The following is a 22738-nucleotide window of genomic DNA, read 5'->3' on the forward strand; positions in this document are numbered from 1 at the left end:
GGATCAAGCAAATCCCTCGATGAGCATAAGAAGCGTAGGGGTTCCAGTGAAAGGAAATCAGGAGGGCAACAAGAGAGTGTGAGGTAGACCTGGCAGGTTAAGGAAAATTCTAAGCCATTCTACAGGTATGTTAAGAGTAAAAGGGTGGCTAAGGAGAGAATAGGTCCCCTTAAAGATCAGCATGGCCGTCTGTGTGTGGAGCCACAGGAGATGAGCAAGATTTTTAATGAATATCTCTCATCAGCTTTTACTGTAGAGAAGATCATGGGGGGCTAAGGAACTGAGGCAAATGAGTTGTGATATCTTGGGCCATATGCAAACTACCAAAGGGGATGTGTTGGTGGTCTTAAAGCACATTATGGTGGATGAGTCCCCAGGGCCTGGCCAAGTGCATCCTCAGACTTTGTGGAAAGTTAGGAAAGAAATTGCGTGGACCCTTGCAGAGATATTTGCTTTGTCTTTAGCCACAGTGAAGTTCCAGAGATTGGAGGGTGACTAATGTTGTACAGTTATTTAAGAAGCCAACGAACTACAGGCCGGTGAGTCTGACATCAGTGGTGGGTAAGTGGTGGGATCTGTCAGCGTTTGGACAGACAAGGACTGATTAGGGATAGTCAGCATGGCTTTGTGTGGGAAATTGTGTCTCATAAACCTGTTAGAGTTTTTTGAAGAGGTGACCTAGAGGGTAGATGAGGGTAGGGCAGTGGATGTTGTCTATATGGACTTCAGCAAGGCCTTTGACAAGGTCCTGCATGGAAAGCTAGTCTGGAAGGTTAGATCGCATGGGTTCCAGGAAGAGCTAGCTAAGTGGATACATAATTGGCAGGAAGCAGAGGGTGATGGTGGAAGGTTGTTTTTTGGACAGGAGGCCTGTGACTAGTGGTGTGCCATGGGGATCGGTGCTGGGCCCATTGTTGTTTGTCGTTTATGTAAATGATTTGGATGAGCATGTACAAGGCAAGGTTAGTAAGTTTGCAAATGACACTAAAATAGGTATCATAGACAGTGAAGAAAATTATAGAAAATTACAGACATATCTTGACCAACTCGGTAAGTGGGCTGAGGAATAGCAAATGGCATCCAATTCAGATAAGCGCGAGGTGTTGCATTTTTGGAAATCAAAACCAAGGTAGGATTTTCACGGTGAACGGCAGGGCCCTGGGGATTGTTGTAGAACAGAGGGACCTAGGAGTGCAAGTACATGGTTTGCTGAAAGTGGCATCACAGGTAGACAGGGTGGTGAAGAAGGCGTTTAGCACGCTGGCCTTCATCAGTCAGGGCAATGAGTATAGGAGTTGGGAAATTATGCTGGAGTTATAGAAGACGTTGGTGAGGCTGCACCTGGAGCACTGTGTACAGTTCTGGTTACCCTGATATAGCAAAGATGTTATTAAGCTGGAAAGAATTCAAAGAAGGCTTACCATCATGTTTCAAGGGCTCGAGGGCCTGAGTGAGAGGGAGAGGTTGGACAGGCTAGACTTTGTTCCTTGACGTGCAGGAGAATGAGGGGTGGCCTTCTAGAGGTGTATAAAATCATGAGGAGTATAGATAGGGTGAATGCACACAGTCATTATCCCAGGGAAAAGGAACCAGAAACTAGAGGGCATAGGTTTAAGGTCAGAGGGGAAAAATTTAAAATAGACCTGAGAGACAACTTTTGTACACAAAGGGAGGTGTGTATGTGGAATGAACTGATGGAGGAAATGGTTGAGGCAGCTACAATAATGACATCTAAAAGGCATTTCAACAAATACATGGATAGGAAAGGTTTAGAGGGATATGGGCCAAACACAGGCAAATAGGACTGGCTTAGATTGGAATCTTGGTTGGTATGGATGGGGTGGGCCGAAGGGCCTGTTTCTGTACTGGATGACTTTATGACTTTGACTTCAGGAATACAATGTAGGGGAGATCACACTGTGGATAAAATGCAGGACAGATCCCACCATGAATAAAGTGGAGGGAGATAACACTGAATAAAGTAGAGGGAGATCACAACATGAATACAGTGTAGGGAAGATCACAAACTGAATACAGTGTAGGGAAGATCACAAACTGAATACAATGTAGAGGAGATTGCACCATGAATACAGTGTAAGGGACATAACACCATGAATACAATATTAGGGAAATCACACTGAGAATAAGTGTATGGAGATCACACTGTTAATACAGTGTAAGGGACATCACACCATGTATGCAGTGTAAGGGAGATCACACCATAAATATTGTGTAGGGGAGATCACACCGTGAATAGCATTGGGAGGTCACACCCAGAATACAGTGTAAGGGATGACATTGTGAATGCAGTGTAGGAGACCATGAATACAGTATAGGGGAGATCACACTGACAATATGATGTAGAGAGGTCACACTGTGAATATTGTGTAGGGGAAATTACACCGTGAATACAGCGTAGGAAGGTCACACTGAGAATGCAGTGTAGGGTATGACACTGTGAATACAGTGTAGGAGAGATCAGACCGTGAATGCAGCATAGGGGAGATCTCACTGAGAATACGGTGTAGGGAGATCACACGGTGAATATAATGTAGAGGAGATCACGCCATGAATAGTGGAGAGAGATCACAACATGAATACTGTGTAGGAGCAATTACACTGTGAATAAAGTGTAGGGAAGGTCCCAAGGTGAATACAATGTCAGGGGATTGTACGATGAATGCAGTGCAGGGGAATTCGCACTGTGAATACAGTGTAGGGAGATCACAGTGTGAGTACAATGTTAGGAGATTACACCATGAATATAGTGTAGGACATCACACCGTGAATACATTATAGGGGAGATGACACCAAGAATACTGTGTAGGCAGATCACACCATGAAAAAAATGTAGGGGAGATGACACCATGAATACAGTGTCAGGAGATCACCCCGTGAATACGATGTAGGGACATCACACCAAGAATACAGTGAAGGGCAGATTGAACCCTGAACAGAGTGCAGGGAGATCACAACATGAGCACAGTGTAGGAGAGAACAAATCATGAAAACAGTGTAAGGGAGATCACACTGTGAATACAGTGCGGGGTAGATCACAAGGTGAATACAGTGTTGGGGAGATCACACTATAAATGCAGTATGTGGGAGATAACACCGTGAATACAGTATAGGAGAGATCACACCATGAATAGTGCAGAGAGATCACACCGTGAATACAGTGTCAGGGAGATCACACTGTGAATACAGTGCAGGAGAAATTGCACCGTGAATATTGTGTCAGGGCAATCTCACTGTGAATAAAGTGTAGGGAAGATCACAAGGTGAATTCACTGTCAGGGAGATCACACCGTGGATACACTGTGGGGGAGATCACACCGTGGATACACTGTGGGAGAGATCACTCCATGAATACAGTTTAGGGCACATCACACCGTGAATACATTGTAGGGGAGATCACACCATGAATGCAGTTTTGGAGAGATCACACCATGAATACCATGTAGGGAAGGTCACACTGAGAATACAGTGTAGGAGAGAAAAGACCATGAATTCAGTACAGGAAGAACACACTGTGAAATCAGTGCAGGGGAGTTCACACTGTGAAGACAGTGGAGGGAAATCACATCATGAATACTGTGTAGGGATATCACACTGTAAATACAGTGCAGGGGAGATCACACCATGAATAGTGCAGGGAGATAACACCATGAATACAGTGTAGCAGAGATCATGTAGTGAATGTAGTATAGGCAAGATCACACTATAAATACAGTACAGGAGAGATCACACTGTGAATACAGTGCAGGAGAGAACAAACCTTGAATACAGTGTAGGTGAGATCACACTGTAAATACAATATAGGGAAGATCATACCGTGATTATAATGTAGGGGAGATCAAACCGTGAATACAGTGTAGGAGAGATCACACTGTGAATACAGTGTAGGGGAGATCACAACATGAATACAGTGTAGGGGAGATCACACTGTGAATACAGTGTAGGAGAGATCACACCATAATTATAATGAAGGGGAGATTGTACCATGAATAAAGTGTAGGGAGATCGTACCCTGAACACAGTGTAGGTAGATCACACTGTGAATACAATATAGGGAGATCACACCATAAGTACAGTGTAGGAGAGATCACAACGTGAATACAGTGTAGGGGAGATCACAACGTGAATACAGTGTAAGAGAGATCACAACGTGAATACAGCGTAGGGGAGATCACAATGTGAATACAGTGTAGGAGAGATCACAACGTGAATACAGTGTAGGGGAGGACATACTGTGAAGACAGAGTAGGGGAGATCACAGCATGAATACAGTGTAGGAGAGATCACATCATGATTATAAGGAAGGGGAGATTGTACCATGAATAAAGTGTAGGGAGATCATACCCTGAACACAGTGTAGGTAGATCACACTGTGAATACAATATAGGGAGATCACACCATAAATACAGTGTCGGGGAGATCACAATGTGAACAGAGTGTAGGAGAGAGTTAACCATGAATACAATGTAGGACGGACTGCACCATGAATACAGTGTAAGGGAGATTGCACTGTGAATACAGTGTAGGGGAACTCACACCGTGAATACAGTGTAGGGCAGTTCACATTAAAAATTCTGTGAAGGGGAGTTCACACCATAAATACAGTGTAGAGGAGATCACTCTGTGAATACAGTGTAGAGGAGATCGCACTGTGAATACAGTGTAGGAGAGAACAAACCATGAATTCAGTGCAGGGGAGAACACACTGTGAGGACAGTGGGGGGAGATCGCACCATGAATACCGTGTAGGGATATCACACTATAAATACAGTGTAGTGGAGAACATATCATGAATACAGTGTAGGAGAGATCCCACCATGAATACAGTGTAGGTGAGAATGCACTGTGAAGACAGTGTAGGGGAAATCACACCATGAATACAATGTAGGGGAGATTGAGCCATGAATACAGTGTTGGGAGATCACTACGTGAACACAGTGTAGGAGAGAGTGAACCATGCTATTACTGGAAGGGATGTGATGGGGACCAAGAAACTGGGAGAAAGGAATGAGGTCCTTACAGGAAACAAGGCAGGAGAAAGTGTTGTCAAGGTGGTTGCTGTGGTTTTGGAGTGGACAACGGATTAAGCCTCTCTGTAGAACTGGTGGTATGTCAGTCAAGGGTGGGACATCAGAAGTGGCCGAGGCAGAGGTGGGGGAAGAGACACCGAATTTCGATGGTGGGGTGATGATTCAAAGGGAGGGACAAGGAGGTGTCTGAGGGCTGACATCTGGCCTCTGTGAGGTAGAGGTTGGTCCCCCAGAGGTGAGGGATGGGCAGGAATCAGAAGCAAAACAGTGACATGTTGGGACTCAGTTCAGAGCTGGAACTGTGAAAAGAGATGTAGGCAGAGGACCTGGTTGGAAGTGTAACCAAGTACGTTCCACAAAGAGCCAGCTTCCCGCAGCCCAGCAAGGGTCCAACAGCAATATCCACCTTGAAGAAACGACTGGCATTAAATCGGGAGCAACATACAAGATGCTGGAGGAGCTCAGCGGGTCAGGCAGCATCTATGGAGGGAAATGGACAGTCGACGTTTTGGGTCAAGACCCTTCAACTGGACTGATCCCTTCATCAGCCCCCCTCGCTTGTTATACACCTGTTCTCTCACCACCTCCAGGCCGAGATCCCAACGCTGCCACTGGGCCCTACCGCTCCTCTTCCACCACCACTCCCCACCCACCCATGGTGTCTCACACCACCACCTACCCCTCGTCTTCCCCTCACTCCTCTGTGCCCTCCTCTTCCCACCACCTCACCTCCCCTGAGCCGTCCAAACTACTGCCTTCCTCTGACCCCACGTCTGATCCCAGATCCAACACCTGCAATGTCTTCACCATCCCCTCCGACCTCTAGCTCTCTGAGACGGGATGTTCTGTCTCCAGCGGGGGCCTCTCCTTCGTCCCCCTGCGCCTGCACCTCAATAAGTTCTGCTCCCTCCATGACACTGAGCTCTTCTTCCATCGCCTCTGCCTCTGTGCTTACTCCTTCTTCTTATTTCACAGTCCAGATAGAACCACAGACCACTACAGCACAGAAAGCAGGCCAATCGGCCCTTCTAGTCTGTGCCGAAACATTATTCCACTATTCCCATTGACCTGCACCCAGTCCATAACCCTCCAGACCTCTCCCATCCATGTATCTATCCAATTTATTCTTAAAACTTAAGAGTGAGCCCACATTTACCACGTCAGATGGCAGCTCGTCCCACACTCCCACCACTCTCTGAGTGAAGCAGTTCCCCCTAATATTTCCCCTAAACCTTTCCCCTTTTACCCTAAAGCCATGTCCTCTTGTATTTATCTCTCCTAATCTAGGTGGAAAGAGCCTACTTGCATGTATTCTGTCTATACCCCTCATAATTTTGTTAACCTCTATCAAATCTCCCCTCATTCTTCTACGCTCCAAGGAAAAAAGTCCTAACCTGTTCAATCTTTCCCTGTGACTCAACTCCAGAAGACCCGGAAAAATACTAGTAAATCTTCTCTGCACTCTTTCAATCTTACTGATATCCTTCCTATAGTTAGGTGACCAGAACTGCACACAATACTCCAAATTTGGCCTCACCAATGTCTATAACATCCCAACTCCTACACTTAATACTTTGATTTATAAATGCCAGGGTGCCAAAAGCCTTCTTTACAACCCTGTCTACCTGTGACGCCACTTTCAGGGAATTACGTATCTGAACTCCCAGATCCCTTTGTTCCTCCGCACTCCTCAGTGCCCTACCATTTACTGTGTATGTCCTACCTTGATTTGTCCTTCCAAAATGCAACACCTCACACTTGTCTGCATTAAATTCCATCTGCCATTTTCTGGCCCATTTTTCCAGTTGGTCGAGATCCCTCTGCAAACTTTGAAATCCTTCCTCGCTGTCCACTACACCTCCGATCTTAGTGTCGTTAGCAAACTTGCTGATCCAATTTACCACATTATCATCTAGGTCATTGACATAGACAACAAACAACAATGGCCCCAGCACAGATACCTGAGGCACACCACTAGTCACAGGCCTCCAGTCTGAGAAACAATCATCCACTACCACTCTCTGTCTTCTCCCACACAGCCAATTTCGAATCCAGTTTACAACGTCTCCATGGATACCTAGTGTCTGAACCTTCTGAACTAACCTCCCATGTGGGACCTTGTCAAAGGCCTTACTAAAGTCCATGTAGACAACATCCACAGCCTTTCCTTCATCTACTTTCTTGGTAACCTCCTCGAAAAACTCTACAAGATTCGTTAAACACGATCTACCACACACAAAGCCATGCTGACTATCCTTAATCAGCCCTTGGCTGTCCGAATACTTGTACATCCGATCTCTCAGAACACCTTCCAATAATTTACCTACTACTGATGTCAGGCTCACCAGCCTGTAATTACCTAGTTTACTTTTAGAGCCTTTTTTAAACAATGGAACATCATGAGCTATCCTCCAGTCCTCGTGGCTAAGGACATTTTAAATATATCTGCCAGGGCCCCTGCAATTTCTACACTAGTCTCTCTCAAGGTCCGAGGAAATGTCATGTCAGGCCTGGGGGATTTATCTACCTTTATTCACTGTAAGGCAGCAAGCACCGCCTCTTGTTTAATCTCTATATGTTCCATGACACGGTCTCGACCCAAAACGTCGACCGTCTATTTCCCCCAACAGATGCTGCCTGACCTGCTGAGTTCCTCCCGCATCTTGTGTGTTGCTCCAGATTCCAGCCTCTGCAGTCTCTTGTGTCTCTGAATTAGAGGTGCCTTTCAAAGTCTTTTTTTATTATTATCACTGACTTATATGACATGAAATATGTTATTTTGCAACAGCAGTACAGTGCAAAGACATAAAATTATTATAAATTACAGAAATAAATAAATTGTGCAAAAAAAAGATAATGAAGTGGTGATCATGGGTTCATGGACCATTCAGAAATCTGATGGTGGAAGGGAAGAAGCTGCTTCTGAATTATTGAGTGTAGGTTTTCAGGCTCCTGTACCTCCACCCTGAGAGGTAGTAAGGAGAAGAGGGCATGTCTCAGATGCTGAGGGTCCTTAATGATGGATGCCACCTTCTTGAGTCACTGCCTCTTGAAGATGTCCTCGATGGTGGGGAGGGCTGTGCCCGTGATGGAGCTGGCTGAGTCTACAACCCTCTGCAGCCTCTTGCCGTCCTGTGCTCCTGTGCACAGGAGTTGTTTAGTGAGAACAGGTTCAGCCAAGCAGAGGTAGTAGTGGTGGGTCTGGTTTGGCCTCTGTTCACAGAAGGATCTATGGGAGATGGACTGTCAAGGTTTGCGCCCAGCAAATTAGAAACTTGCAGTGGCCAGAGGGATTGGAAATGTCCCAGACATAGCTGGGAATGTATTGGCCAAGAAATTCTATCAAGCCGCAGATGCCGGAGGATTGTCCCACTGCCCCCACTGGGGAGCACATCAGTGGAGTCATATTAACCCTGCTGTAGGAGAAGCTTCATTTTAATTGAATAGCAAAGGACTTTTCTTGAGTTTTCCTTCCTTCTGCTCACTGTGCTGTGTGACTCTGGTTTACGAAGGAGCTGGAGTCACAAGAAACTCTGCAGATGTGGGCTGTATCTGGAGCAAAACACAAACAATATGAAAGAGCTGAAGGCAGGTTTTGCAACCTCGCTGCCTTCCTATCTTCCACCAGCAGATGGAAACATTGCCTTGCTACCACTCACACCCTGGCTCTCAGCAGGAACAATGCAGGCATCTGGCAAATACTGTGGCATAGAATCAGAGACATTCACTGCTGAGGAGACCAATCAGCCCATTGCATCCGTGCTAGAATCAAGAAGGAAATGGGTTGTTGAGCAACTTAAAGATTCATTGCCAGTTATTACAGTTGTCTCCAGAGGAAGTTCACAAGAATGATCCCGGGAATGAAAGGCTTAACATATGAGGAGCATTTGATGTCTCTGGGCCTGTACTCGCTGGTGTTTGGAAGGATTAGGGGGGATCTCATTGAAATCTACCAGATACTGAAAGGCCTGGATAGAGCGGATGTGGAGAGGATGTTTCTATTAGTTGGAGAGTCTAGGATCCGAGGGCACAGCCTCAGAATAAAGGGACATCAGTTTAAAACTGAAATGAGGAGGAATTTCTTCAGGGTGGTGAATCTGTGGAATTTATTGCCACAGAGGGCAGTAGAGGCCAAGTCATTGGGTGTATTTAAGGCGGAGATTGATGGGTTCTTGATTGGTAAGGGGGATAAGGGTTACGGGGAGAAGGCAGGAGATTGGGATTGAAGAAAAACATCAACCGTGATTGAATGGTGGAGCAGACTTGATGGGCCGAATGGCCTAATTCTGCTCCTATATCTTATGGTCTTATGGTCTACAGCCAAGTCAAACAATAAAAGAATACCAATAATAGTCTGTTTTATTTTTGAATTGTGTTGCTTAATTTTTTAAATGGTTTTATTACCTGAGTTGGGGCAGAACTGTTGAATAGAAATCTCCTTTATATCCTCAGATCTTAATGCATTCAATACTGTCTGCATAGAATGAGAACTTTTTAAGTTTAGTTTGACTTTCTTCCCTTTCTCAGCACACCTCTGAATGTTACAGTCCACTTTTAGATGCAGTTCTATATTCTCCATTGTGGCAGAAATGCAGCCTGCTCTCTGTCCTCTTGAAATCTCAGGCTGAATCAGACACTACGAGATATAGAACGGCGATGGAATTTCACTCACCTGCCTAATGCTTGCTCCCCTTTGGATGTGCTTTCTTTCCGGAGAATCTCCAGATCTGACAGAAGTGAATCACATTGACTGTGCATTTCATCAGATTTCTGGGCAGAGGCAATTCTGCTCTCCATCTCCCACACACATAGTGTGGGAACAGCGTCAGTTTAGTGGGGAGCATGACAAATGTGTTGAAAACATAATGCATTAATTTGCCCTCGTGTGAAATATGCTCACTAACTGCGATTAATTGACAACATGACCTCAAGCATTCCAGACTCCTTCCCCGTTCCTAGAACAATGTGATAAGTTCCCATCATAACATAGGAAATGCTGCAACAACATGATTATGACTGGATAATGATCCAGAAATGGCCTCCTAGCACTTGACATTGCCCTACATGGTAACTACTAACCTTTTCTTAGCAGATTTGCCTTTGTCAGCTTCAGCTTCCAAACCAGCTGGATCCTCAGTGGGGGGTGGGGGGGGTGGGGTCTGTGCAGTTTAACACTACCTTTGGGAGGGAACATGTGACCTGAAGAACCCCACCCACAAAGTATCTGGGAATAATTGATAATTGGAGGGATGGATAAAGAATGCCTCTGGGACAAATCCGTATAAGATATCCAAAGACTATAAAATTACCATAAGCATTAAATTGATAAATTGGTTTATTATTGTCACGTGTACCAAGGTACAGTGAAAAACTTTCTTCTAAATGTCATCCATACAGATCAATTTATCACATCAGTGCATTGAGGTAGTACAAGGGAAAAGCAAGAACAGAATGCAGAATAAAGTGTTACAGTTACAGACAATAAGGTGCAAGGCCATAATGAGGTAGATTGTGAGGTCAAGCATCCATTTTATTGTACAAGGGGACTGTTCAATAGTCTTATAACACTGGGATAGAAGCTGTTTTTGAGCCTGGTGGTACGGGCTTTCAGGCTTTTGTATCTTCTGCCTGATGGGAGAGGAGAGAAGAGAGAATGTCTTGGGTGGGAGGGGTCTTTGATTATGTTGAGTGCTTTACCAAGGCAGCGAGAAATATAGACAAGAGTCCATGGGTGGGGGTGGGGGAGGGGTGGAGGGGGAGGCCTGTTTCCATGACGTGCTGAGCTGTGTCCACAACGCTCTGCAGTTTCTTGCGGTCTTGGGCAGAGCAGTTGCCAGGCCAAGACATGCTGCATCCAGATAGGATGCTTTCTGTGGTGCTTCTGTAAAAATTGGTGAGGGTCACTGGGGGGACATGCCAAATTTCTTTAGCCTCCTGAGGAACTGGAGGCACTAGTGAGCTTTCTTGGCCATGGCATCTACGTGGCTGGACCAGGACAGGCTATTGATGATGTTCACTCCTAGGAACTTGAAGCTCTCAACCCTCTCAACCTCAGCACTGTTGATGTAAACAAGAGCGTATGCACATGTTGTAATTAACTTTTAAAACACTTAGTGTTTTTAAACAATTACAAACTCTTAAACTCAATTAATTCAGAAAAATGTAAATTGCTTTATGTCCAGTTGCTGGAGAACTCCCATACTCATCAAGGCAGATACTGTTCAAGCTCAACCACTGCACTTTGGACAGTGTCCCCTCCATTTGAGTGCAGTTACTGCTCCTACGACAACCAGTGGAGGTTCCACTGCATGGGTGCTGGGGAATTACTGCAACGTCTCCTTCCACGTGCAGTCCAACACTGGAGTGCAATTGAAAAAGCAAGTCGGTAACTTTTGCACTCATGCAGGAACTCCAAATGTGGTGACGGAGAAATGAAGGGCAGTTCTGCAGGGAACTGGTGGCTTCCCTTGCAGGACCCAGACCAGTGTTATTGACGGATACATCCCAACCAGACCACAGGAGAGAATTCCCATACTCTCCAAGGTTGATATTGTTCAGGCTGAACCACTGCACCTTTGACAGTGTGGGACTTCCAAAGCACTGCCTTGGAGTTTCAGATGAGATTTTATGCTGAAGCAAAAAAACGAGCAGCTGGAGGAATTCAGGGGGTCAGGCAGCATCTGTGGAGGGAAATGGACAGATTCAGGTTAGTTTATTGTCATATACACCAGGGTACAATGAAATTCTTCGCTTGGGTGTTCACAGAGTAAACAGTAAACATGGTAATGATAAATACAGCGACGAGTTTAAAACAACAGAATGGTACAAAGATTGTAGTACAGGATAGTACTCAGTCGACATTTTGGGCCGAGACCCTCCATCTGGACTGAAGAATAGAGGGGAGATAACCAGTATAAAGAGGTGAGGGGAAGGGGTGGAGCAAGGGCTGGCGGGTGATAGGTGGATCCGGGTGAGGAGGGGTGATGGGCAGATGGGGGAGGGGGGAGTGGGAATAGCGACAGAGGCTGGGAGGTGACGGGTGGGGGTGACAAAGGGCTGCAGGTGATGGAAGCTGACAGGAGGGGAAGGTGGAGCCTGGAATCGAGTGAGGGAGGTGGGGGGGGGGGGAGATGGGAACTGGGGGGGGGAGCCCAGTGGGAGGAGTGTGTGGGTGATGGGCAGATGGAGTGGGAGGAGGGGGGGAAAGAAACAGGGTGATGGGGGCTGGGGTGTTGGGGGGTGAATGGTTTGGAAAGAAGGGTGTGTGTGAGAGGATCTGAGTAGGTCAGGGTGGATAGATGGGAAACAGGTTAACTGAAATTAGAGAATTCGATGTTCATGCTGTCAGGTTGTCGACTGCCTAGGAGGAATATGAGGGGCTGTTCCTCCAGCTTGTGTTTAGCCTCACCCTGGTGGTGGAGGAGGCCAAGGACAGACAGGTCAGTGTGGGAATGGGGAGGGGAATTAAAATGGCTGGCACCTGAGACCTGCAGATGGTCTTCAATTGACAACCTTGTGGTTCAGTTACCTTCTGAGCCGCAGCTGGAAGTCCAGGGATCATAAATACTAGGTGGGAGTAGCCAATGGCAAGGAAGTTCCCACCTCAGCCAGCACTGGGAGATTGCAAAGCTCTTAGATGCAGAGGGGTCTGGGTGTCCTAGTGCATGATCTGCAAAAGACAAGTGTGCAGGAACAGCTGGTAATTAGGAAAGTTAATGGAACATTATTGTTTGCTGCTAGGTTATTATGCTAGGTTAATGCCTTGGAAACAACTCAGAGAAAGTTTACTCAACCGATCAGGGAATGAGCAGATTATTTTATGAGGAAAGGAAGACTGTTAAATGTGGTTGCTGTGGTAACTTGAAGAATGTGGCAGCCTGTTCACCCTGAGCATGGTTTTGCACACGGATCATAAGCTGTATGATCAGGGCATCAGGAAGGTTAGTTCGATGTAAATATTGGGGTCGGGGGGGGTGGGGAATGACCTTGCCCTGGAGTAGATGTACAAATGCCCAGCAATAGGCCAGCTGATTAACAATCAGCAAGGGCAAGAAATGTGTGCCTCACTGTCCCTCCAACTGCCCCCAACTCAGAGAGGGCTATTTAATGTAAGATGTTGCCCCAGTGATGTGCTCATGGGATTATTAGCTGGTCAAAGATGTCCGTGTTCCTTACTTTTCATCTACATCTTTGTTCCAGTGACCAATTCCCACTCCTTGGCCGTCCCCCAGGGCGAAGGGGAAGAAGATATGGAGGAGCTGAAGGAGACAGCCAGGAAATTGAGCAGGGACCGACGTTTCCGTGAGACAGTCTATAAGTACATGACTCTTAAAGGTTCTTCAAAGTCCTGATGCACGTAAGAGGAAGCCCTGCTTTGCTGTAATGTGATGCTTACATTTTAGGACCTGTTCCCAATGTCCAACCTTTGTAAAGCTGGCTGGCATGAGTAGATTAATGCAGTAGATATGACAAATTTCTTCAGCTTCACCTCTGGTCTTCCATCCAACCCCAAGCTCCTTTGACCAAAATCTCTGCTGTCCATTGGTGAGGTAGAACCTCATCCAAAATGAATTTTGGGATCCTGACCCATTTCTCCGTAACAGTGCAAGCCATTTCCCAGTTTGGCCGGCTTGCTCAGAACTCACAGGATGCCTGGTGTGGGATTTAAGGTTCAAAGAGGAACAGCTCTTGAAATAGCAGTGCCAAAACCTGGCTGGGGTTGGGTGGAAGTGGGGGACAGTATTTACTCTGCACTTTAACCTTGCATTCTATCAACCCTGGCTGTCAAACCGACAACCTGTTTGATTCTAAACACTAATGTCCTCACTGAAACAATTAAGTTGATCAATTAAAAGGAGCAAACTGCTTGTGAAGAAGCAAGTTTTATTGATAAGCCCATTTTATAACTAAAACAGTTAAAAGAGGATTCTCTGGAGATGTGTCTGGTGAATTTGCCAGTGAGGTCTAAATTGTCACGCGTCTAGCTAACATGTTCGAATAGCATAAGTAAAGTAGTTTCTGAGGTGGTTTGTGCTATGCTGCTGGTGTGGGAAGGCCATGGGTAACCACAAAGGTAGGGCAGTAACTATTTCATCCATTTTGCACTCACAATCTGTCCACAATGTTCCCCAATCCCTCTGGTTCATCGCAGTTATCATGACCCTGATTGATATGTCAAGGTCACTGACTGCACGCTTGGTGAGGCACTGTGCGAGCCAGGATCAGGGCTTGTGAACTTAAGGGCAATGGAGGTTTCCATCTCATTGCCATCCTGCTGACTGAATTGTTTGGTCTATTGGCCAATGTCACTGAGTACAGGAGTTGGGATGAATGTTACAACTGTACAAGACATTGGTGAGACCACACTCGGCGTATTGTGTGTAGTTCTGGTCACCCAGCTATAGGATGGATGTGATTAAGCCGGAGAGGGTGCAGAAAAGATTCATGAGGGTGTTACCAGGACCGGAGGGCTTGAGTTATAAAGAGAGGTTGAACAGACTGGGACTGTTTTCCCTGGAGCAAAGGAGGCTGAGGAGTGACCTTATAGAGGTTTATAAAATCGTAAAGGGCATAGATAAGGTGGATGGTCACAGATTTTTTTCCAGGGTAGGGGAGTCTAAAACTAGAGACATAGATTTGAGGTGAGAGGGGGAAGATTTAAAGCAGTCCTAAGGGGCACATTTTTCACACAGAGAATGGTGGGTATGTGGAATGAGCTGCCAGGGGAAGTAGAAGTGGGTGCAATTACAATCTTTAGAAGGCATTTGGACAGGTACATGGATAGGAAAGGTTCAGTCGGATAAGGATCAAATACAGGCAAGTGGGCCTAGCTCAGGTAAGCTGATCAACATGGACGAGTTGGGCTGAAGGGCCTGTTTCTCTGGTGGCTACCTGTTCCCTCATCCCAACCAAATCTGCCTGCAATTGGAAGCTTATCAGTGACAGGAACTGCATTTCCTATTGGTTCTTTTTTGTGTTCAAAAAAGTTCTACTGCAACATAGGAGATTGGAGAAAGAACTGGCCAGCTCAGCAAGCAGAAGATATCTGCATTAGGCTTTCAGGCAGCGTAGGTCACCCAAGTCCTCCTATTGGGGAGGTATGTATGAAGCAAGGGTGTGTGCTTCTCTAAAGGGGCAACGATGGAGATGCCCTACACCAGCTGGGAGAAGACCTCTCTCTGATTCTGTCTGTGACTGTCAATGGGACCCCACTGCCCAATGTACTGATAATGATGGACAGGTGAAGACCTTCAGTCCATGCAGCCTGAACAAGATGACACACACACTTTTACCTGTTTTCTGGGAAAGGTGAAGACCAGATAAAGTCTGGGCCCGTTTGTTGAAGGAAAACGCCGTAAGATTTGTCCCTGACCCATTCAAGGGATTGAACCAAGTCCAGGAACCCATTCCAGCCCTGATCAATGTTACCTGGCATTCACCATCTGCCCCAGCCAGAAACAGGTCCACCTCTCATTTGAACATCTGACAGATTCCACTGCACAAGCCAACAACCTGCTCCAGAGCTCCACCGTTCTCTGAGAAAAGGAACCACACTCCGAACATCTGACCAGAATCAAACACACACACACACACACACACACACACACACACACACACACACACACACACACACACACACACACACACACACACACACACACACACACACACAAACTCAAAGCATCTGTAGCTGGAGTGGGAGAAAAGATGATGAGAGACCCACATGCCATTTATGTGATAGAGATCTATTTATCCCATTGTATTTGACGGTACCAGAGATCCAAGAGATCTAAACATCACAAGTCTATTTAGATTCAGAATAAACCACAGCGACCACAAAATTCACTGAAACTACAGTAGTATCTTCTGATAAAATCAATGTCATTTCACCAACAAAATACTGTGTTGTAGAGTTACATTATGTCATATGTGTAAAATCAACCCTGATCATTTAATCTGCTGGTCTGATCAGTGGGAGAATTATTTCCATCCTAGCTGGGACTAGAATGCCATCATATACAGCAGTCAGCACATTATCACACTCTCGGGGAAAGGATACTTGACACTGAAGCCATAAAATAATAATTCTAACAAATACATGTGTGCCACTTACATTTTAAAAATGAAACTGTAGGACAGTGGAAATCAAACAGTGTTCTATACTGTTAGTAGAACACGAAAAGAATAATTTAAGCCACATATTCCTTTGACCTTTGCAGTTACTGTATTATAATGAAGTATTACATTTTACAAATCATGTTTATGGAGGAACTTGTTTCATGGCTGATTAAATTTGTGTCTCGTTATCTGCTGAATTATTTAGAAACGTTTAAGTTATGTTACTTTGAAGTTGAGGGTATTCAGCTCAGCATGAGACTGAGCTGAACCCAACAACAGTGTTGTGTTCCTCTGAGAGAATGTGACTGAAATGCCCACAGTTTGAGAGGCATGCCCTCAGTATCAAGTAGGACTCTGAAAGATCTAATCATTATTTACTTTTCAATGTACTTATACTTAATGTTATTTTAGTTAGTACAGTATTACTGAGGCTATCCAAACTGAGATTACTAAAGTATTTGTATTTGTTGGAAGTATTTATATTCCAACATCTGCAGTCTCTTGTGTATTTGTATTTGTGTCTCAGCATCTAGTTGTGGTTTCTTTCCATTTCACTCTGTGGGTTACTGATATCTCTGCTCCTGCCCCATCGATTTTTCTAATGTGCCCCTCCATACCTTGTAGTGTTACAATGCAACTGAAGTACATTGGGTGCTGCAATATTGTAGCACATTGGCCCTCTGGCTTTGTGCAGACCTAAATCTTGCCCCCATGATTGGCTTGTGCATGCCAAGTTCCCTGACTCTAGTGAGGGAGAGTGTGCCAACTGGACTTTGCTCCTTTGCCCCCTAACATTTCATTCAAGAGCTGATACAGCAGAGACTGGGGACAGGACCTGGCTGTACAATTGTAACCAATTGCAACCAAAGCAGAAGCGAACTGGATTTAAAATGGAATGTTACTGTGAATGATACAGTGGTGATGATGTAACAAAAATGCTTTAATGTTTGCTTTAAAATTTGATAATTATATATACTTTTATAAACCATGTCTGAAAATATTATAACTTAAACATGCTGGATGAAAAAAAAGTTCCTACCTTAGAAAACAAACCAATATGAGTCACTGAAACTATTAAAAAGTGTTCTTAATTTCAGAAGCAACATAGTTCTTGGGTCAGTTTTCCTCTGTCTTGGGGTTTGTGCAGTTTGCGAGTAAAACCATGCCTAGAGCAGACCATTTGAAATTGGGGCCTGGGATCTGTTGTTCAATGCAAAGGAACATTCTTCCCTGTTGGTCGTGAGACAGGGATTGTGCACACAACTGGAGGGTTCTGGCATCTGTGGATCAGGGAGTGACCAGCCTTGGCATTCCTGGTCATCTTCAGGGGTGCTACAAGGCTTATTGGCTTTGCTCTTGGTTCTTGAGCCAAAGGAGAATGGGGCTGACCTTGCTGGGTATCTAGAACTGGGGGTCAGAGTCTCAAAGTAAGGGATCAGCCATTCAGGACTGGCTGAATTCAAACTTATCACCCAGCAGCTGGTGAGTCATTGGAATTCTCTACCCAGGAGGGCTGTGGAGGCTCGGTTCCTGAGTATATTCCAGGCAGAGTGTAGTTTGATAGGTTTTTAGATGTTAAAGAAACTAAGTGCATTGTGTTTGCAAGTAAAACCATGCCTAGAACAGACCATTTGAAACTGGGGCCTGGGATTTGTGGTTCAATGGAAAGGAACTTTCTTCCCTGTTGGTCATGAGACAGGGATTGTGCACACAACTAAAGATCACCATGAACTTATTGAATGGCAGGGCAGGCACAGGAGAGTGGATGGCCCACTCCTGCTTCTATTTCTTATGTTCTTATGTTATGAACCTTGTCCAGAGAACTGAATGCAAAACCTGGGCCAATACTCCCAGTGATCTGAAATGGTCCTTCAATGTGAGGGGTGCTAATTGAAATGATGAACCCAGTGCTCCTTGGCTCCCTCATGGATATAAAATACGATTCAAGGAGTTCTCCCTGGGTGCTAACGAATAGCTATCCCTGAACCAATGTCAGTAAAACATTGGGTGACGGATGGGTACTCCCACAGCATTTAATAAGGATCTAGAGGAGCACATGAGTCAACAGGGAAAGCTTCAGACCAACTGCTTACTGCTCAGCAGGGGACATTCTGGGCTGAAGGACTTATTTCTGCATTGACCATCACTCTATAATTCAGTCATTTATTTTTCAGTCATTCATGGGAATGTGGAAGTTGTTTGCATATTTCCCACCTCACAACAGTAAATAAACTTCGAAAATACTTCATTAGATAAAGAGTGCCTTGCAGCATTCTTTGATTGTGAGAGGTGCTACTTAGATGCAGTTCTTTCTAAAAGTGATTCCAAGAATGGCATGTTCAAAGTATGGGGAGGGTCAGCCAATAATAGCAGCCTTTCCGCGACAGTGAAGTCCCACAAGCAATGAATGAAAAGATGATTGTGAATTGCAAGGTGCGAATAAGTGTTGGAACAGCGCGTCATCAGCAGAATGATAGGCCGATGATCCGGCACCCTCCGGAATTTGGCGGTGCCAGACTGGCAGACTTTCTGGATGAAAGGATATTCCTCTAACAACAACACAAATTCAATACATTTATTCTTGGATGTTACACAGTATTGCAGTCTAATCAAACTTCGGTGAGTCGGGTGGACGGGGTCCCGGTTTGTTTACAATGAACCTGGAAAGGAGTCCCGGTGTGTTTCGAACGAAGGTGGGAACGGGGAATCTATGTGTCGAAAGGGGGCTGGGAACAGGGTCCCGAGTGTGTTTCTAATCAACCCGGGAACGCGGAACCGATGTGCTCCCAAGGAGCGTGGGAAAGGGGTCCCGGTGTGTTTACGAGCAGGTGGGGACCCGGGCCGCTATGTTTATAAGGAACGTATGAACGGGGTTCCGATGTCTTAATAAGGAGTATCGAACAGTGCTCCCTGTATTTTTATCAAGAGTGTGGGCAAGGGGTCCTGTTGTGTTTATAGGGAGCGTGGGAACAGGGTCCCGTTGTGCTTACAGGGAATGTGAGAACATGGTCCCGGTGTGTTTACAGGGAGCGTGGGAACGTGGTCGCGGTGTGTTTACAGAGTGTGGGAATAGGGTCCCGGTGTGTTTACTGGGAGCGTGGGAACGGGGTCCCGGTGCGTTTACCAGGAGTGTGGGAACGGGGTTCCGGTGTGCTTACTAGGAGTGTGGGAACGGGGTCCTGGTGTGTTTACAGGGAGTGAGGGAACGGGGTCCCGGTGTACTCGTAAGGAACGTGGGAATGGGCTTACGGATGCGTTTATAAGGAGCGCGGGAACGGAGTCCCAATGACTTAATATGGAATGTCGAACCACGGTCCCGGTGTGTTTATCAGGATCGTGAGAACAGGGTCCCGGCGTGTCTATAAGGAGGGTGGAAACGTGTCCACTGGGGTTTATAAGGAGCGTGTGAATGGGGTGCCGGCGTGTTTCGGAGCAACGTGGGAACCAGGTCGCTGTGTATTCACGAGGAACGCGGGAACGGGTTTATTTATAGGGAGCGCGGGAATGGAGTTCCGATGACTTTATAGGGAATCATGGTCCCGGTGTGTTTATCAGGGGCGTGGGAACGGGGTCCCGGCGTGTCTACAAGGAGGGTGGGAACGAGTCCACGGGGGTTTACAAGGAGCGTGGGATCGGATTCCCGGCGCGTTTCTTAAGAAGTTTGGAACGAGATCCCGGTGTGTTCTTAAGGAGCGAGGGAACGGGCTCCCGGCGTGGCTGTGAGGAGGCTGGGAATGGGTGGGCGGGGTGAGCCACTTGCTGAACCGTCCGATTTTCGACGATTATCAAAGTTTGAAATGGTTTTACATGCACCTGAACGGGTCAGCGAGCGCCTGGTTGAAGACGTCCCTCAGTGTGGTTCCTACACGGCCGGCGGGGTGACAAATCCATGGGAGGGCGGGGAGGGGAACGAAAAATGTATAAATATGGAAAGAGGATTTAAAAATATTCACATGGCCAATGTTCTTAATTTTATTTACCGTGTCAATATATTTGTTTTAAACAACTTGTAATACTCGTCTGGTATCACCCTGGATTCCTGTGTCATTGTCACAATCAGGGAGGCCGATTGTCTGACCGTCGAGTGGAGCTCACTCTGAGCAACACACTGCAAAGGAATGGGGCAAATGGCGTGTACAGTTCGCATCCACTGCCTCGGTCCTGTGGGAATTCTGCGACGGGACTGCAAAGGCCCCACTGCATCTGCAGCTCGCTGGGCAGTACTTTGTTAAAGTCCTTTGTGTGGCGAATTGCTGCGCGCTCTCTGACAGCTGCTGCAGCCCGCTTACAACAGACGGGAAGGATGCCCCCGGGGTGTTTTTGTCTCTGTAAGAGCAGCCCAGCGGGATGTCCACTCCGTTGGCTCTATGTTGGATTACACAAGGCATCATCGCTGCTTGGCACGGGTTGGATCATTCCTGTTCCTCACTCCACATATGTAAACTGTGCAATAGAGTTCTCAGCTTTGTCGACACCTTGCTGTTCCTCTTAACTTTTCAGTAGTAAACCACCCTCAGGCTCCCTAGAATCCCAGGAGTGGTAGCTTGGCCCCTGTGGTTGGAGTAATTGACGTGTTTTATTGAGGCACGATGCAGTGTCTAGCGTGTGTTGATCTCTCTGCATTATTTTGGGAAAATCTTAGAGGGCGATCAAAAGAAGAACTCACATTCCAACAAAACAGCATCTTCAAAAGGAGGTAAGGCGGTGACACAAAAAATTCTGCAGATGCTGGAATCTGGAGCAATACACAAAAAGTGTTGGAGGAACTCAGCGGGTCAGGCAGCATCCATGGAGGGAAATACGGTGGGCTGGTTTGTGTATCTTCCACCACAATAATTGGGAGACCTCCAAGGATGGGAGTAGGGTGGGTGGAGGACTCTGCGTAAAGATGTCCTAAAGTCCCTACTGTCCTATTAATGAACATAAATAATGAAACAGCCAAAGCCAGTGGAAACATTTAATATCGATTCAGATAAAAATGAGGCAAAAATAAGAATTGCTTTCATGTTCTTGTGGAAGACCATCAAGCTGAAATGTCAACTCTGTTTCTTTCTCCTGACCTGCTGAGTATCTCTCTAGCAATTTTAGTTCAGTCTCCAGCATCTGCAGTTTCTCGCAATTCAACAAATGAAATTGACTTTTTCCCCAGAAAAAAAATGACATTTTGGGATCAATATCCTGAGTACATTAAGTGTGACCTGTAGCATTCTGCAGAAACAAGTCACTCTGGACCAACTTCCTCAAAGCTATCCAACACTGTACGGAACATTTTGTAGGGGCAGGGAGTGAGCCAGAGATGGTGGTACACTTCAGTGACAACAACAGAGGGCAGGTATTGCAGTGCTAGAATCAGATAATCTGGAGCTGGGGTGAACATTAAGGTTGAAATCTCTGCTGGAGGCATGGTGCAGAAGCTTTCATATTTAAAAATTTAAAAGGGACCTGAGGAGCAACTTTTTCTGCACAGAAGGTGGTAGGTATATGGAACGCCAGAGGAAGTGTGGTAGAGGTGGGCATAATTACAACGTCTAAAAGACATTTGGCCAGGTACACAGATAGAAAAAGCTTTAGAGGGATAAGGGCCAAATGCAAGCAAATGGGACTAGCTCAGATAGACATCTTGGTTGGCAAGGACGAGTTGGGCTGTTTCCATACTGTATTACGTTATGATTCGTACTGGGAACCATTTTGAGGCAGGAGTCACCTATTCAAAAAGGGTAATGTGTACTTCAGCAGAATTGGTACCAACATTCATCTGCTTATGGTCACGAGTGTAGCTGAGAAGAGTTGAAGCTAAACTGGCAGAGGGTGGGCACCAGTGCATAGAAGTAGAAAACAGGAACAAGGCAAGTAAAAGAGAGTGTTGGACAGTACTAAAGTAGGAAGTAGTGCCATATGAGATTGGAGCAGATTAAGAAAAACTACAGGGAGTACAATAACTGGGTTTAGAATTTATGGACATAAATGCAGTGAGGTGCAGCCATGTGGGAATACGTGGTGGCAATACTGGAAACAGCGAAAAAGTTGTGGGTACTGAGTACTTAGCACTCATGGGTACAAAGTGCTCAGAAAAATAGGGGAGGAAACAAAGGGAGCCAGGAATCAGAGAAGACCTCATGGTTTTGGAAACACAAAACTTAAGAGCAGAAGTGGGCATACGGCCCCTCGAGCTTGCTCTACCATTCAGTAAGATCATGGCTGATTCCATTTTGGCCTTGGGTTCATTTTCCAGCCCGTGCAAGTTCCACATGAGCCAAACATCTATCTTGGGCTTGAATACTTTCAATGATACCATCTCCACAACCCTCCGGGTAAGAGAATTCCAAAGATTCATAACCCTCAGAGAAGAAATTTCTCTTCATATATCCCAGGTGATATGTGGGTAATTAAGTCCACTAATATCATCATTCCTCTAACAACTTAGAGGCCTTTAGAATTCGTAGATCTCCAAATAAGAATCATAGAGTCTACAGCATGGAAACAGGTCCTTCAGCCCATCGAGTCCACATTGACCATAAACACCCACTTACCTACACAATAGGGACAATTTACAGTGGCCAATTAACTGTCCT

The 22738-nt window shown here is 45.8% G+C and overlaps 1 protein-coding gene across 2 annotated transcripts in view; it reads left to right on the plus strand.

Moving 5' to 3' along the window:
• Positions 1 to 15709, plus strand: part of plekhd1 (pleckstrin homology domain containing, family D (with coiled-coil domains) member 1) — a 77270-nt gene extending 61561 nt beyond the window's left edge. For both annotated transcript variants that reach the window (XM_052027479.1, XM_052027488.1), the window contains exon 13: positions 13248 to 15709. In XM_052027479.1, the coding sequence (XP_051883439.1) occupies positions 13248 to 13399 (152 nt within the window). In that variant the 3' untranslated portion in view covers positions 13400 to 15709. The remainder of the gene's footprint in view (positions 1 to 13247) is intronic.
• The last annotated feature ends 7029 nt before the right edge of the window (positions 15710 to 22738 follow it).

Source organism: Pristis pectinata, chromosome 1, assembly GCF_009764475.1.
Source record: "Pristis pectinata isolate sPriPec2 chromosome 1, sPriPec2.1.pri, whole genome shotgun sequence".
Taxonomy (NCBI): Eukaryota; Metazoa; Chordata; class Chondrichthyes; order Rhinopristiformes; family Pristidae; genus Pristis; species Pristis pectinata.